Source organism: Trachurus trachurus (assembly GCF_905171665.1).
Source record: "Trachurus trachurus genome assembly, chromosome: 7".
Classification (NCBI taxonomy): Eukaryota; Metazoa; Chordata; class Actinopteri; order Carangiformes; family Carangidae; genus Trachurus; species Trachurus trachurus.
This window is the reverse complement of record NC_139901.1, coordinates 7,340,923-7,354,654: the sequence shown is the minus strand read 5'-3', so window position 1 is coordinate 7,354,654 and position 13,732 is coordinate 7,340,923. Positions and strand designations below refer to the sequence as shown.

The window sequence follows — 13,732 nt, the reverse complement described above, 5'->3', positions numbered from 1 at the left end:
ATTGGTCACTCAAATCAAATCAAATCAAATAAACTTTATTTTTCCCGATTTGTAGTGACTGTTAGTACTGTATATAGCTGTGCTAACCCAAGCAAAGCAGCCAAACTCTTGTGTGACAGATGTAGTTTACTACTGGTGACTTTGTAGTAGTAGTGCTACTGTAACAGTTGTAGTCAGTATATCAATGTTAGGGCTAACTGCTAAAAAAACACTGTAGTTGTAGTCAGTAGTAAAATTTGCTAATGTTAGTCAACATCAGCCACTATAAGCTACTGGTCACACCAGACGGAGTAAAAATGTAGCAGCAAAATCCTTGCATCCTCTTTGTCCATCTTTGTCTGCATGAGCTACGTAGCAACAGCAAAAACATGTGCTCTTTTTACCGTTGTGATGGTAAAAATGTATTTCTCTGACAGTTGCAGCTGTGTCATGATGAGGAGTCTCCATGGTTTCCATCATGACCGTGCATGTAGGCTATTTTAACATGATTTCCCGTTTCAAATCACCTGGGATCTTGAGGCTGAGGTCGCACTGGCTGCCTACGTTGGCGACGGATGCTGCTCTCCTCTTCCTGGTGATGCTCTCCTTCATCCTGCCCTCTCCTGTTACCTTCACCGTGAATGCGCTCCCTGTGCACACACACACACACAATGATTAAGACAGGTAAGTGATTGAGAACAAAACTCTCATAAACTGTATTAATAGACTCTTTTATGATAAACACCTGGCACGTGCTGGTCTGCAAACTTGATGTTGATGATGTAATTGCCAGGTTCAGTGGGGCAGTAGGTGACCTTGCAGGTGCCGTCTTCCTGATCCTCAGTGTTAATGTCTACTTTGCTGGGTCCCTCAATGGACAGGCTCAGGCCACCATAGCCTGTACAGGAGGGGTGAGAAATATAAAACATGGACTCAAAATTGAAATGTAACCAACTATATCACGTTGAAGTATTTTCATCTGATGCGTACCTGCTTCACGAGTGTCAATAATGAACTCGGCAGGCTCAAAGGTCCTGGCCTCGCTCAGGCCCTGTCCGCTCACACGCACACGGCTGGCGTCACCGATCTCTGACTGGTTGATCATGACAGCGATGGGGCTGCTGGGAATATGGCGACCGTTCTTCTTGATGTTCACCAGGTGCTCTCCGATCTCCTTAGGAACAAACGAGATGCCTGCAACAGGCAAATGCAAAAAAAAAAAAAAAGCACGAGGGTTAAAATGAGAAAAATACAAAAAGACGAGCGGCTCAGACCGACCGTTTCAGTCGCGCGCACTCACCGACGTGTCCGTTACGCAGCAGCTTCAGCAGGCAGGGCTCCTCGCGGCCCGAGGGCGTGGTGAGGGAGGCGGTCAGCTGACTGAGGTCCAGCTCTCCGATGTCAAGCGGGATATCTGCGGCCGAGCCCACCTTCAGATGGGACATCCTCATGGAGTCATCGCCTGGACGAACAGCAAGTGACAGGACAGTTAGGATAGATAACGGACGGACTGAGAGACGATAGGACAGAGCTTCCTCCTGCAAAATTGACTGCATCATCATTTTTTTGAACCAACAAGTGGAGATAAATTGCGGAGTAATGTTGAGAATAAATAATATTACCAGTGATCCTGGCAGAGAATGGGCTGCCAGGGATGTGCTTGTCGTTGTATTTGACCAGGATGCTGTAGTCTCCTGGCAGGACGGGCAGGTAGGACACAGAGCATGTCCCATCCTGGTTGTCCAGACAGCTGATGTCTGCCTTGGATGGACCCTCGATGGCCAGAGACAGACCACCTACAAAGACATTGACATGAACTTAATGTTTTATGTGATTACATACGTCTCTCTTTTGCGTTCCATCCCTCCTGTAGTTTTTTTTTTTTTTACAAACACAAATACTATATGAATAACTGTATAGCAAATGCCTTTTAATGATACTGCATAATGAAATTGCAGTATGTAATCAGTTATATAATACCTAAAGGGGTTTTGGCTGTGTAGAGGGACGACATTAACGTTGATTAATACCATAAACAGGGTTGATTATGCAGCCTAGATAGACCCATTCTTGTTGTTAGAGCTGCGTCCAAGTTGTAATGAATGGGTCAGCAGGGAATAAAAGTTTAGTGTCCTATAAATGAGAACTGATATTGCTATTTGAATGCTTAAAATCAGATTACTCAGACAATATTAAACTGTGGATCACACTTTGTTTAGTTTAACGTATGAGTCTTTTACATACCCTCTCCAGCGTCTTTAGTGTTAACAGTGAAGACAGCAGGCTTGTTGACGGTACCATGGATGAGGCCAGGGCCGTAGGCACTGACGTTACCACTGTTCATGTAGTCCACATAGAACTGCAAGGGACTTCCTGTGAATGGCAACACAAAGAAGAAGAAGAGACAATGTGAAGTTGTGATACCGTTCCTCCAACATCATTTTTTTTTTTCATCTTTCTCTTGTGTTTCTGCAGGTAAATTGTACCAGGGATGTGGATGCCGTCGTATTTGATGTCCATCTCGTGCAGACCGGCCTCGGTGGGAGCGTACTTGACGGTAACGGTGCCGTCCTTGTTGTCCGTGATGTCCGGCTTGGCCACCTTGCCCGACGGCATTCGGACCTCACCTTCAGCAGCAGGCAGAGAACACACAGTGAGACAACATGGACAGGCCGGGGGTCCGCGGCCAGTCTGACGCCGACTTGATTTTTTGTTACCTGTGATCTCTCCCTTCTGGATGGTGAACGGGATGACCAGGTCGAACGGTCTCAGCCCTGCCACATCCAAACCGTTCATTCCCATTGGTCTGTCTGTTGCCTGGGACACAGAAGGAAGAGAAACACTTTCAAGAGGCGGTCGGGGGGACGGGGGGGGGTTGCATTCGGCTAAAGTGGTTTCAAACACAGAACAGGACGAAGGGATAAAAGCTTCCAAACACCAACACACAAAATGGGATGAGACAATCATGAGATGACAATGACAAATGGAGACGACAATGATCATGGGTCAGGATGATGACACCGACACAAACTGTGAGAGAGAATGAGATGAAGACAAAAACACTGGCGGCGTTCACAGTTAGCCATTTTGTTAAAATGTGAGACGGCTGACTTGCGTACATTGATGCTTCTCAAAATGGCTGCTTTTGTCTCATAATGGAGCGATGCGGAACAGATGGGCTGCACAATCACGTGTGGAAAATATCTGATCCCCAAATAGAATTTGTTCTATGCCGCTGAAGAAAAAGTGTGTGCTCAAGTTTTTGCAACTGCTACTTGGAAGAGATTTATAGATAAATAGAATTGTCATGTTTTTTTTTATATATATATTATGCAGCTCTGTTTGCATTGTCCATGTGTTTGAAGAATCCTGTTTCTGAGATGAGAGAGAAAAAAAGCCCCCTCAGAGATGAAACACCTGCAATGAGAGGCAGCGGACACTGATGCAGGCTGATGAGGGAGTGATGAGGAAAAAAGAGGAGACAGATGAAGTTGAACAAAAAAAATAAATGGAGTTGACAAGGATGAGAGAAGCTGGAGACAGAGGTTTTTTTTTTTTTTTTTTTTTTTTTTTTAGGTACCCAGGGCTGTTGAGCGTAGTACTGGGGCATTTGGCTCTGCTGCATGAGCTGGTCTGATGGAGCTCCTTCCAGTGCCTGACAGGGGTGGGAGGTGGTGAGGGAGGGGTGGAGGGAGGGATGGGCGGGGTAAGAAGGATTGGAAGGGATTGGAGGGAAATAAAACAGTAGTCAGAGTGATTTAGAAAACGCCTGGTGCCAACAGGACCCAGTCACCAAGACGAAGTCTGTGGGGAGAAACAGTGGTCTGTACAGAAACTCTCACACTCTCACTTTTCATCCATACTGGGCCTCATCCTGTTCAACAGATCCAAACCTGAGACTTGAGTCAGACTTTTACTTATGTTGTGATCTGAGAGCAACTAACTTGACACTTGACTGATTGGCCTATAAATACAAACAAATGCTGCATATAATTTCACAATTTCTACATATAATTGATAAATATCACAACAGGGAGGCTTATAACTCAATAAGCACCATACTTGTATCTGTATTTTCAGCTCTTTCTTACTAATAGACCAGTGATTCCCAACCTTTTTTGGCTTGTGACCCCATTTTGACATCACAAATTTCTGGTGACTCCGTCAATCAAGATGCGCCAGCTCAGATATTTTTATATGCTATTTTATATGCTATTTTATTTGAACTCGATTTATATTCGAGGAAGTGACAGTATAGAATACAGTGGTGTGGTGTTTTTAATCATGAATCATGATCAGTACTTTTTTTAATCAAGAATCATGATCAGTACTTTTTTTAATCAAGAATCATGATCAGTACTTTTTTTAATCAATTACTAGACATTTCTGGCGACCCCATTGTTGAAAAACACTGTTATAGACTGCTGTTGTTAGTATTATTATGACAATTTTGTGGTTTTGACTGTCTCTGCCGATTATGAGAAAGAAAATATTTTTCACACAGCTAATGTTGTTTTGATCCAGAGTTATCTCACCAAAGGATGTGGTGAGTTAAATCGTTTTCGTATCAACTGCTCTCCTGTTCACGATCTACACAAATGAGACCTCAGCAGGTGCAGGTGGGACAGTTTTATACTGTGCTGCTTATGAGAAATTACTTCAAGAGAAGAGAGAAATAAAGTGCATCTCCCCTTATAGTACATTAATACTGAGAAGATCACAGAATAGCTCCACACCTGCAGTGGTTAGTTTGGAATTTAAATGTTACAGAAAACAGTGTTGTATATGAAATCTCCCTCTGTGTTTTGCCTGCAGCAGTCTCATGGAATAAAACCTTTTCTGCCTATCTGTGACTTGTCTATTGCGGCAAAAGAGCAACAACACGTCCAATTTAAATAATGGCTAAAATGCACATCACTCACCGTGACTTGGAAGGGACTGTTGGGGATGTGCTCCCCTCCAAAACGGACGCAGATGACATACTCGCCAGGCTGCGGCGCCGTGTAGAAGATGTCGAACGTGCCGTCTTCATTTTCCACAACGTCCACGTCGAGCTCGGCCCCCTCGGGTGTGCACACGCTGCACGTCACCTTCCCTTTGCCGGCAGCCTTGGCGTCCACCGTGATGACGGTCTGCTCTCCGATCTGAATGGTCGGGCCAACGCCGGCGCCTTGACGGATCGGAGAGAAGGTCAGGTCAACAGTGAGATGTGATTCGTTGTCATTTTACATTTTACACCCAAACAGGTACGCACACCCTCTCAGCATGCACATTACACAAACAGGAGACCAGGTTAAAGTTGGATGAGATGTAGTCATGTTATTTCCATCTAATGAACATTGTTACCATTGACTCGTATGTTATTGTCATACAGTTTCCATGTAGGACTGAAAGCTAGGTTGCCAAAGTGCCATTCCACCATGCCATCCTATACCTACTCTGTTAGTCCATTAGTCTGTCCAATAACCACATGAGAGGGAAAACAGAGTCAAAGAGTTATGAGAAAGGAAGTGAACATCTGGTTGGAGAGAGAGAGAGAGAGAGAGAGAAGAAAGAGAGAGAAGAGGAAGGAGAAGAGGCGACAGATAGAGAGATGGGATGTCCTGTTGAAAGCTGGTGCCACTATCCTCCATGCTGACAGAACAGAGAGAGAAAAAAAGGTAGAGCAGGGTTCCTCTACATCACAAAGTCGTTCAGGAGGCTCTTACCTAAACCGTGACCGCCGATTGAGACTGATAATAGGAACGGTGAGAAGCAGGGGAGCGAGAGAAAAAAAAAAGGTGACAAATAAAAGACAGTCAGGTGGGGGTGGGGGTGGTGGGAGGCAATAACTGTGCTCCAAACACTTGGATGAAAACAAAAACGGTGGTGACGGTGGAGTGTGAAGCAGGGGGAGGGGGGAGGGGGAGGGGGTGGTGGTGGTGGTAAGGGGGGAGTGGTGTGTATGTGTGTGTGTGCAGCAGGGTGGAAGTGGTGGTGGTGTAACTAAGGAGCACAGCGTGAGGAACACAACATACCGATGCATGAAAAATAACGAGATATGAACAGCAAGTACGTCGAGACACGACATCTCTTTTTTTTTTTTTTACAACGTGAAACACAAATTAAAAACCCCAACCCTAAAAATCAGGGAAGAATTATGGGAAATATGTATGTATCAAGAGTTTGCTGGTAATAAAACAGAGCATAAATACTGGGAGTGGCCACAAGGGGCAAAACCGTTTACACTCACCAACAAATCTTATCAGTTTAATCAGGAGAAAAAACTAAGTGTAAAAACAACAGGGTGTGGTTTTTCTTCTGACTGAGTAAATGACATGTAATACCTAACTGTTTCCGCATGCCTGCAGTCTGAGCTAATAATGACAACATTTGCAGAAAAAAAATCTGATCTGAAAAATCTGAAAACTCTGGATGTGTTGTGTAAAACCGATGGCACAAAAGAACTGATGATCTCTTAGCAGTAGAAATGTTGGAGTAAGACTTCGTTACCTGTGACGGTGCACTTGCTGGCGTCTCCGGTGGGCAGGGCCCTGATGCGGTAGGGAGAGTATGGGATCTCATCTCCTCCGTACTTAATGAGGATGGTGTACCTGCCAGTCATGTCTGGCACGTAGGACACCAGGTAGGTGCCGTCGTGGTTGTCACGAATGTTGGCCTTCTTGGGTTTGCCCTCTGGGTCCTGGGTGGGTGGGGGTGGCGAGTTATTGAGAGAGATTTGAGAATTGACACCCAAAAAAACAAAATAATCATTTTATTTTTTAAATGTGCATCCTGTGTGAGGACTCACAGTGATCTGCACCGCCAGCAGTCCCTCGCCTGCGTCTTTGGCGTCGATGGTGAACTCAACGGGCAGAGAGGCGGGCACCCCGGTGGTGTTGAGGCCGGGTCCACTGGCACGCACCTTGCTGGCGTCGTGGGTGGGCAGCACCTTCACCTTGTAGGGGCTGATACAGAGAGCCAGAGAAGGAACTGGTTTAACACAAACGCATCAAGAATCACCCTGTCCTGGTTTTTGAAAGTCTAAAGTGATGGATAAAAGGAGAGAAGTGGACCTTTAATCCACTTCCGGATGGGGGCTGGGCTGTGTCCCCTGCTCTGGCTGTGACCGTATCACAAGCTGAACAATTACTTGCAGTACAATTTTGCTACAATATGTAAATATGTGATTATAAAATAATACATAGATAAATAATTCCATTAACATTACTTTTTTTAAGTACCCCATTAGACAAATGTTTTATTCTACAACATTAAAAATGGGGAGAAAAAAATCCTTTCAAAGTATTTTATTTTCCACTAATGTATTAGACATTTGCATTCAATTATGTCATAATTACAATATTGGTTTCTGAGTTATGGCCAGAAATGTGACCTTTGACCACCTAATTCGAAACCAATTCATCCTTATAGTGTAGGCCTGAGAGACCAAGATACTGAAGCAGCAGATTAATGAGAACAGGACTGACTGGGAAGTTTAAAAAAGGACATAGGAACTTACTCGATCACACCCTGAAACTGTGCTGTTTAAAAGCTATAGTGTGTCTTTGTTACCTGCGGGGGATCTCCTCATCAGCGTATAGCACATTGATGGAGTAGGGTCCCTCTCTGGTGGGAACGTAGTTGACAGTGTGTGTCTGGTCACCGTTATCCACCACCTCCACAGGCTCCACCACACCTACACACAAAACAAAAACCAAGTTGGTGTTGACCGCAGTTCAGTTCTTACTTAGTCACACACAGGAAGAAACAAATCACAACACACAGGCATTGGAAGACGCTCTTACCTTTTGGTCCTTGTACGCGGACCTGCAGCGGGGCCACTCCGGCTTTGGAGGCGTCCACTGTGAATGCCTGAGGAATGTTGGCTCTGACGTTGTTGCCCAGACCTGGACCCTGGCACTTCACCTTGGTGCTGTCCACTGTGTCGCTGACAGGCACAGAGAATGGACTGCCTGTGGGGACAGAGCATGGAGAAGGTTAGAAAATGCAGTTTAGTGAGCTGGGATTGGTGAAGTGCTATAAACTTTACGGTAAAGAAAATTCTCTCATCATTGACGTTTTTACTGCCTCAGAAATCTGAACTGTGACCTAACAGAGGTGTATTCACAATACTCCAATTCATTGATGATTACAATGATTACAATTAGATCAGTGCTAACTTGGATTGGACACCAAAAATTTATTTTTTGAAACTGTTAACATGTCAATGTAGTATTTGGGTTCTGCTACAAGACTGAAAAAGTTGGATTCAGTTTTTCAGCCCCCAGTCAGGTTTAATACGTCAGAATCCCTAGCAGCCAATCCCAACAAAACAATTTTAATCAAAAAATAGTCATAGCAGAGCATTTTTATGAATTTTAAAATGCCTCTTTAGGGGGACTTTAATAAAAATACACACCCATTATAACAGTGATATGGAAGCAGGAGCAGCTCAGTACCTTTGATGGGCTGCCCTCCGTATGTGACGTTGAGGTTGTATGTGCCAGGCTCGTATGGGATGTACTCCACACTGCAGCTGCCGTCCTTGTTATCAGTGCAGGACATTTTGGCCTCTGATGGACCCTCCATTGCGAGACCCAGACCACCGGTACCTGCTCCTCTGTGGAGACCAATGTGATAAACGTGAGAAAATGCGCAGGAAACACTTTGGGTTTTTCCACCTAAATCATCTCACTTACCTGGTTTCCACTGTGAACTTGTTGGGCTTGTTGGTGATGCCGCCCTTCAGGCCAGGTCCATGCACACGGACACGGGCTGGGTCGCAGCCTTCAGTGACGCCAACGTGGAACGGACTCTTGGGCACTGGAGAGCCGTCGTAGCACACCTCCACACTGTGTGGGCCTGAAACACACACACACAAATTATCAGCATTGGAAAATCCAATAACAAACATGCAATTCTGCTCAATTACTATGTTTGAACTGACCCTCCTCGTAGGGAGTGTACTCGACATTGTAGGTCCCGTCCCCGCGGTCTGTGATCAGGGCGTCCGTGCGGCTGCCGGACGGGTTGCTGATGTGGGTCTTGATGTGGTCGCCTCCTTTCTGTGTGAGAGCCCGAGCATCCACTGTGAAGTCTGTGGTGGCCTCACGGTAAATACCTGGAAACACAGAACAATGACGGCAAATCATGATGATTTAGGCTTGGATTATATCTAGAGATTCACCAACCAGATTCAGGTTTCTCCGATATCAAGAAATCATCTCAAATATAAAATCTGCATACAACAGATTTATTTCTACAGTATGATTGATAACATGAGGACTAATGAATACCTAATTGTCCCTGTTAAATAAACTAAATTAATAAAAATAAATAAATCCGAGGCAGATAAAAAAAAAATGTGTCCACAGCATTATATGTTAAAGGGACAGTTCAACATTTTGGCAAATTGGCCCATTGTCATAATCCCTATAGTCAAAGCAGTGGGTTTGTTACCTTTAATTGTTGGTGCAAGCTGTTTTTATGAATTTGCCTCGAAAACAACTCTGTTTCGTAACGTTCTGTTATTATCTCATAGCGTGGTGAATGTGCAGGTCACAACTTGTCCATCAGAGCGTTTTGGAGTTGTTGGATTGTGTATTTATTGAGTTTGATGAGGGAAACCAAGAAATCCCACTAGCCTCTGTAGCGTAGCTCTGAGCAGCTCTGCTCCGCCGTTCTAAAAATAGCTTGCACCGACAAATAAAGGTAACAAACTAACTCCTAAAACTATAGGGATTATGGCAATGGGCCAATTTGCCAAAATGTTGAACTATCCCTTTAAATATGCAGGAGATACACAATGAAAAAGCATCTCAAACTACAATGACCACAACACTAAATAACATAAATATATAATATATGTTCTCCAGCAGGTCATCTCACCTTTGCCCTCCACTCCCGGTCCGAACACGCGGACTCCACTGGCGTCGACTGCAGGCTCGACATTGAGACGAGCGGGGAAGTTTGGCACATCCTGGCCACCGTAGCGGATGGTAAGAGTGTATGAGCCGGGGTAGAGAGGGATGTAGGTGATGGTGTAGGTCCCGTCTCCGTTGTCCTGGATGTGAACCTCAGCCTCGGTGCCGCTGTCCGAGATGATCTCGATGGTCAGCTCAGCCGGGCCAGCGTTGGTACAGTCCACAATGAACTCCCCTGTCTCCCCGACCTTGGCACGCTCCAGACCTGGGCCAGAGCAGCGCACCTGAGAGGAGGGGCAAGAAGAGACCGAGACAAGAGATTAGTGACAAATGGTCATCAATAGTCACATCAACCGAATCACTTCAGTGTTTTTTTCATATTTTTAATGCACACAATGAATGTAACAGCACCATCCGTCGGTATCTGTGGCTAACCTTGGAGGGGTCTGTGGCTGGGTAAGCTGTGGGTTTGAAGGGGGATCCAGGAATTGGAACTCCATCATAGGTCAGTTCAACTTGGTATGGCCCCGCCTCCCGGGGGATGAACTTCACCTGGCTGGTCTCTGGGCTCAGGCCCGGCTCAACCTGGAACAGGAATTATTAACCAGCATTTTAACATCAACGTTACATAACAACATTAACCATTTGGATATATATGATGACATTTTTTCATAGTAATGCAGCATACCTTGCTGGTCACTGGCTTCCCTGCCGGCCCAGTCACCTTAGCGCCGACTTTGCCCTGACCGCCAGCACCCTTTGATTTGACAGTCACGTCCTTGTCTCTTCCGACAGTCATTTCTACAGTGACACACAGAGCAGAGAGAGAGAGCTGTAGATTTCAAAAACACACCAACACTCTAGAGCCAGCTGGAAAAAGACTATTCTAGATATGATAAACAGATTTTAGCAAACAAACTCAGAATTTTTGACTTAATATCTCATAATAATTATTATCTATCATGTTATACTTTTCAGATATTGTATTCTTCCCTTGGCACACATGGGCTTCCGTACAAACAACAGTTCAGCTCGGGTTATGTACTGTATGGTAACACCAAGTGATGCTACATTTGAGGGTTGAAATTCAAAACACACAGAGGTGCATGAGAGTACGTACTGTCTCCCAGGCCGGTGACGTTGATCTTGCTGAGGTCCACTGTGGGTGCCACAGCAACATTGAAGGGGCTCTTGGGAATGTTATCCCCACCGTAGGTCACAGCAACTCCCAGAGGACCCTGGGGTCAGAGGAGGGGGCAGAGAGTGGTCACATAAATAATGAAAATGGTAGATGGGATGATGATGCCTTGAATTACAACGTAATATGAAAACCAGTGTAAATAAAAAAGTAACAGCTGATTAAAGCAGGCAAATTACAGTTTTGAAAGACATAAAGATGTGTTTGACTGACGTAAAGGAACTGGAGTCAGGACTCGTTTGCATAGTGATAATAATTAACCCACTGGTATCGATCTTCTAATCAAACTTTTGCTAGAAAACAAATCTCAGACTGGATGTTCATCAGAATCAGTCAAGTCTCTCTCCCGTCTTACCTGCTGCACAGGTGTGTATTTCACAGTGTGTGTGTTGTCATGGTTGTTGATGATTTCAAAGTCCTTGACAGCTTCTCCTTTGGTTGGACCACTGAAGTTACAATCCAGGTTGGCCTTTCCTGCCCCTTTCGTGTTCACAGTGAAATGAGTGGGCTTGGTCAATTCAACACCTGAGAGAGAGACAATTTAAAAAATATTTATCTCACATGTCTATTGTTATTTTTATTCCTCATTCTCCTTCAGTTTATTATAGAGATAGTTTTAAGTGCCTGATGCCAGTGAAGTTGTCCCAGAGGTTTCATTGTAAAATATAGAAATACATAGAAAAACAGGGTTTACTCATCCTAACCGCTACAGTTCAGCATTTAAATATAGAAATTAATTTTAAAAAAAGTACTTGAGACTGAACAGGTGTGCTTACCACTGCGGCTCAGTCCTGGTCCTTCAGCCTTGACTTTGCTGGCGTCATGAGAGGGATCCACTTTGACCCTGATGGGCGTCATTGGAATAGCCTGCACAACAAGCCACACTGTCAAACACACTGTTCGAACATGCCGAGTCTTCTCTCATTTAATAATTCAACCAGTGCAAAGTCAGTCTCACCTGGTCAGCAAACAGGACCATGATGGTGTAGCTGCCTGCTCCAGGAGGAGTGTATTTGACAGTGAAAGTGTCGTTGTCGTTCCTGATGATGTCAAAGTCAATGTCGGCCTCTGCGGGTCCCACCACTCCAGGGGCGCATTTGATTCCTATGCTGATGTCACCTGAGACCAGGAGACAAACGTCATGAGCCATTGCTCATATGCATACTGTATATTGATAACTGCAGCTTTAAAAAAACACAGCACATCTGTCAAAGTTGCTCATATGGTTTAGAAACCACCACGTATAAAGGATGCAGCTGGTTCATGTGGCTTTACCTTGTCCAGCCTCTGCACAGTCCACGGTGAAGTATGTTGGCTCGAAGGCCTTGAGGCCAGTCTTGGCCACTCCAGGTCCCGACACCTTCACCTTGTTTGGATGACAGCCTGCTCCGATGTTCATCTGTGATCAGAAAACACAACAGCTCATCAGACTCTGACCTGGAAAAGTGAAGCAGTTTGTGAAATGTGTAAGGGTATACTCACTCTGAATGGGCTGTCGGGGATGTTGACTCCTCCCCAGGAGACCATGACAGTGTGTTTTACAGGTTTGCGTGGGGTGTAGGTACAGGTGTATGTGCCGTTGCCATTGTCCTTGACCTGGACTTCCAATGGAGTGCCTTCACCATCCTGTACAGGTGGGGAAAACCAAATAGTTGAACTATGCAAGTCCAGTCGCTTTTCCGCTGTTTTGCTAACCCTCCTCCTGGCCATGTGCATTTGTTTACAACAAAGACGGCAAGAAGACAAAAATCAATACATAGGGTGGTGGATAACGTTATATAACATATACGATGTTACGACGTGTCTGTCTGTGTAGTCTTAACCATCATAAACAAAAGATTGCTGGTTACAGAGCGCGTTTGTGTTGCGGTGTGCAGAGGCAAGAGCTGGGACACCGGGGCGGCGACCGAGTAACTACACTGATGTTGCATGGTTGGTTTTCAGCCGTGAGAAGCCAGGTGGAAGACAGAGAGTCTCCATTCTCACTCATAACAAGTCACAAGTCACGTAGTTAACTATCAATACTATGACAATTAGTCCAGAGCTTTGTAATTACGGTAAAAATGTAGCATAGTCACGGGAGAAATCCTGCTTAGTTCCTCTTTAAATATGACATTACTAAAGAAATACTATACATCTACAATATCAAGATGTCCGAGAGGCTGAGTCTGGGCTTAGATGATTTCTACACGTGGCACGTTACTAATCACATGTTGAAACACACCTGAGCAGAGATCTTCAGAGGAGCTTTTCCTCCTTGCTTGGCATCGACTGTGAACTCAGTGGGCTTTCCAACAGCCAAACCACTGCTCTGAAGGCCTGGACCAAACGCCTTAACCTGTAATAAAAAACACATTTATGGTGCTTAAGAAAATACAGTCAGAACATATGTCTGTTTTGATTTTGTGTCATTTTGCTGTGTCCCTGGATGTGTGTGTGTGCACCTTGTCAGGGTAGAAGTCTTTGCCTGGTGGGTTGACAATCTCAGCCATGAAAGGAGAATGCTGGATGTCTTCGTTGTTGCAGAGCACGTGCACGGCATACTCTCCAGGCTCTGTGGGCCAGTAGCGCACGTCGCAGGATCCATCGCCCTTGTCGTCACATTCGATTTTGGCCTGAGATGGGCCTTCCACAGAGAAACCTGAACAAA

The 13,732-nt window shown here is 45.0% G+C and overlaps 1 protein-coding gene across 4 annotated transcripts in view; it reads right to left on the bottom strand.

Annotated features, from left to right (window-relative positions):
• flna (filamin A, alpha (actin binding protein 280)) overlaps positions 1–13,732 on the bottom strand; it is a 47,942-nt gene that overhangs the window by 5,572 nt on the left and 28,638 nt on the right. The window contains exons 13-41 of one of the 4 annotated variants that reach the window (XM_083975187.1): positions 13,527–13,723; positions 13,307–13,420; positions 12,565–12,708; positions 12,358–12,481; positions 12,041–12,201; positions 11,859–11,949; positions 11,438–11,607; positions 11,005–11,122; positions 10,573–10,685; positions 10,320–10,469; positions 9,850–10,168; positions 8,909–9,082; positions 8,661–8,823; positions 8,421–8,581; positions 7,767–7,934; positions 7,534–7,657; positions 6,770–6,926; positions 6,472–6,661; positions 5,688–5,711; positions 4,902–5,149; positions 3,560–3,634; positions 2,697–2,796; positions 2,466–2,606; positions 2,224–2,352; positions 1,602–1,775; positions 1,280–1,441; positions 970–1,173; positions 725–877; positions 507–629 (exon numbers count right to left, since the gene is read on the bottom strand). In XM_083975187.1, coding sequence (XP_083831313.1) covers positions 507–629; positions 725–877; positions 970–1,173; positions 1,280–1,441; positions 1,602–1,775; positions 2,224–2,352; positions 2,466–2,606; positions 2,697–2,796; positions 3,560–3,634; positions 4,902–5,149; positions 5,688–5,711; positions 6,472–6,661; positions 6,770–6,926; positions 7,534–7,657; positions 7,767–7,934; positions 8,421–8,581; positions 8,661–8,823; positions 8,909–9,082; positions 9,850–10,168; positions 10,320–10,469; positions 10,573–10,685; positions 11,005–11,122; positions 11,438–11,607; positions 11,859–11,949; positions 12,041–12,201; positions 12,358–12,481; positions 12,565–12,708; positions 13,307–13,420; positions 13,527–13,723 — 4,371 coding nt within the window. The remainder of the gene's footprint in view (positions 1–506; positions 630–724; positions 878–969; positions 1,174–1,279; positions 1,442–1,601; positions 1,776–2,223; positions 2,353–2,465; positions 2,607–2,696; positions 2,797–3,559; positions 3,635–4,901; positions 5,150–5,687; positions 5,712–6,471; positions 6,662–6,769; positions 6,927–7,533; positions 7,658–7,766; positions 7,935–8,420; positions 8,582–8,660; positions 8,824–8,908; positions 9,083–9,849; positions 10,169–10,319; positions 10,470–10,572; positions 10,686–11,004; positions 11,123–11,437; positions 11,608–11,858; positions 11,950–12,040; positions 12,202–12,357; positions 12,482–12,564; positions 12,709–13,306; positions 13,421–13,526; positions 13,724–13,732) is intronic. The other 3 variants (XM_083975189.1, XM_083975188.1, XM_083975190.1) reach the window with 3 other exon arrangements.